The sequence below is a fragment of the Lissotriton vulgaris genome, chromosome 3_1 (genome assembly GCF_964263255.1).
Source record: "Lissotriton vulgaris chromosome 3_1, aLisVul1.2, whole genome shotgun sequence".
Classification (NCBI taxonomy): domain Eukaryota; kingdom Metazoa; phylum Chordata; class Amphibia; order Caudata; family Salamandridae; genus Lissotriton; species Lissotriton vulgaris.
Genome location: NC_141689.1, coordinates 2,093,407,852 through 2,093,410,461, shown reverse-complemented (window position 1 = coordinate 2,093,410,461; position 2,610 = coordinate 2,093,407,852). Strand labels below are relative to the sequence as shown.

Genomic DNA, 2,610 nt, shown 5'->3' with positions numbered 1-2,610 from the left:
GTAGATAAAGGTTCAAGTAATGAACCTATGCCCGAGATAATGGGCCTTCCCGGGGGCGGTCTCTGGGCCTTATGTATTTTAGGAAGGCAGTAGAAGTAAGGAATAACCGGGTGTGTCGTTGTCAAAAATCTTGCTTCGTGAGGGGTAATCCAGCCTTCTGCTGTTCCTTCCTCCACCAGACTCTTGATGTCATTCGAGATTCTGGGAGTTGGGTCTTCGATAAGGAGACGGTAGGATTTAGTGTCATTAAGTTGTCGTTGACATTCTTGATGATAGGTTGTAGTGTCTTGTAGCACTATGGCTCCACCCTTGTCAGCCGGCTTAATAGTCAGAGACCTGTCATTAGACAGAGCAGAAAGCGCTGATTTCTCTAAGTTGGACATGTTATGAAAAGTCTTCCGTCGTTGTTCGATGTTGGTGACCTCGTGTGTCACTGCTTGTTCATAAGCTAAGACATTTGCTGGTACTTGGTGGTTCAGAGGAGTAAATGTCGATTTGGGTCTGAGGCCGGTATTCTGTTCACCTTGATCAATGTTATTAGACTTGTTCATATTAGAGCTAGTAGTCTTGAAGAAAAAATGCAGACGTATTTTCCTATAAAAACTTTCGAGCTCGCACCTCAGTTTGAACATATCGCCTGTATTGGTAGGCACAAAACCCAGCCCTTTGTTCAAAACAGTGTTCTCAAGAGGTGTCATAGTCCTTGAGCTCAGGTTCACTACTAGGTCGCAGCTCCTGTTGTCGGGCCTGTCTTGTTGGGCTGAGGAGCCCAATTCACAGTTTGTTGGCCTCTCCTTTTGCCGCGGTTCCTGCCTCGGCCCTGCCATAAAAAAGACTGATCATAGTAGAATGACGGGTTTGGGGGATACATGGGCATAGGGTGACCCATCGGTGGAGGGCCCATAGCCCCGGGATGATAATTCCATGGGCCTGGAGGCCACCACTGTCCCGGGTTGGGGTACTGTTGTCCACCCCGGCCTCTGTTGGGTCTTCGTTGGAAACCACCCCCACGTGTCCCGGTGTTGGGGCCTGTGTTGGAGTTCCCTTGATCACTGGAGCCCGAGTCCGAGCCCGAAGAAGAATAATTAGACTCATATCTCCTGCCTTTGGAATTGGTTGAAGGAGCTACATAGGAGTCACTCAGGTAGGGGTAAGCCAATTCCATGGAGAAACGTGCGAGGTCTTTTTTAAACTTCTCCACTTTGTTAAGCAGGATGTTGTCATAATATTCCTTATTCGTTTTGTTGGCATCGTCCAAGTTCTTTTTATAGATCACAGGCCGCACAGCTGCGTTGATTTGGCCCTCCAGAACTTGGATCTCTACCAATAAGGCGTCCGCTGTTTTCTTTGCTGTTTTTATAATTAAAACCAGCCAATCACGGGTGCACCGCCATCCAATCAAAGCCCAATTTTTCAAGAATTCTTTATCTTTCAGAAAAAGTCTGGGTGTCGTGGTGACAATTAAGCCAGATGGTGCGCACTTGCCATGTAGGTACTCGTTCATAATCACACCGTGTAATGAGATGCGAGAGTGATTCTTTTTTAGGTTCAAAAGTTTAACCCAATCATCCTCTGTTGTGGGAGTAGAGGTAGAGGGTAAGTCATCTAATATACTGGGGTTGTTACTGAGAATGGTGTTGAGATCCTCATCGTCAAATGCTAGGCCACCAAATTCCTCCATAGCGAGAAACTGTAACCGACAGACAACTAAATAAGAGAAGTGGGTGAGCTGAAATGCACTACAACATTTGCTGTGTGGTGCTAAAAAAGAGAACAAAGACCCGCAGCCGAGGCTGCTCCAGATACTGTCAAAACAACTCGTAAGAGAGGGTCCGAGGGAAGTGTTTAACGACCAAACAGGCTAATACCCCCTGTGTAACTATCTACATAACAACAAAACCTATTGGTCGCATGGTGCTGAGATATAACAATTAACACTGGTGAAGTTGCACAACAATTAAAGACTATCAACTTGGTGATTAAGTCCTATCAGCCCACCTGATGGCGGAGCCTCATCATCTAGGACTTCCACAACCAGCTTGTGTGCGATCGCCCAGTTGTATATTGGCAACGCATCACAAAACAGAGGTATGGTGACCAAAATTGTAAGTCTAGATAGTGGGACTGATATGTGCAGTGCAAAAAAAGAAAAAAGTGAAATGAATTAAAATGGCTATCAAGGCAAACAAAGACCTTTAATAGTGTTCACCTGGATGTCAGATTAAAAATAGTGGACAGACAGTGTGAAATAATCACTGTCTAGCTTGCTTGGTAGAAATCAAGACAAAGATCTATACAGGGCCAACATGTTTCTGCCTTCTTGTGAAGTGTCACTGGCATTCGTCAGGGCCAAACTAGAGTCTGCTACTGCAAGGGCACTATCATATGTGCTCAACTAAGAAATAAGAAAAATAAACATGCTAGTGATACATTAGAACCATCCTACCACATCTTCTCAGTATTGTTCTGATGATGCAATAGGTCTTTCCTGTTTAGGAAGAAATGAAAAGAAAACATTGTAGACAATGCGTGTTATCCTTACGATTACATCTACAGTGAAAGCAAAGTCAAAGTTGCTAATGCTTGTGCACGACCAGTGGTAATATAAAA

At 44.7% G+C, this 2,610-nt stretch overlaps 1 protein-coding gene across 1 annotated transcript; it reads right to left on the bottom strand.

Moving 5' to 3' along the window:
* Nucleotides 1-721: 721 nt before the first annotated feature.
* On the bottom strand, nt 722-1,681 carry LOC147728851 (uncharacterized). The gene has a single exon (XM_086963352.1). It carries the CDS (start codon nt 1,679-1,681, stop codon nt 722-724), a length of 960 nt encoding a protein of 319 aa, XP_086819478.1.
* Between the last annotated feature and the right edge of the window lie 929 nt (nt 1,682-2,610).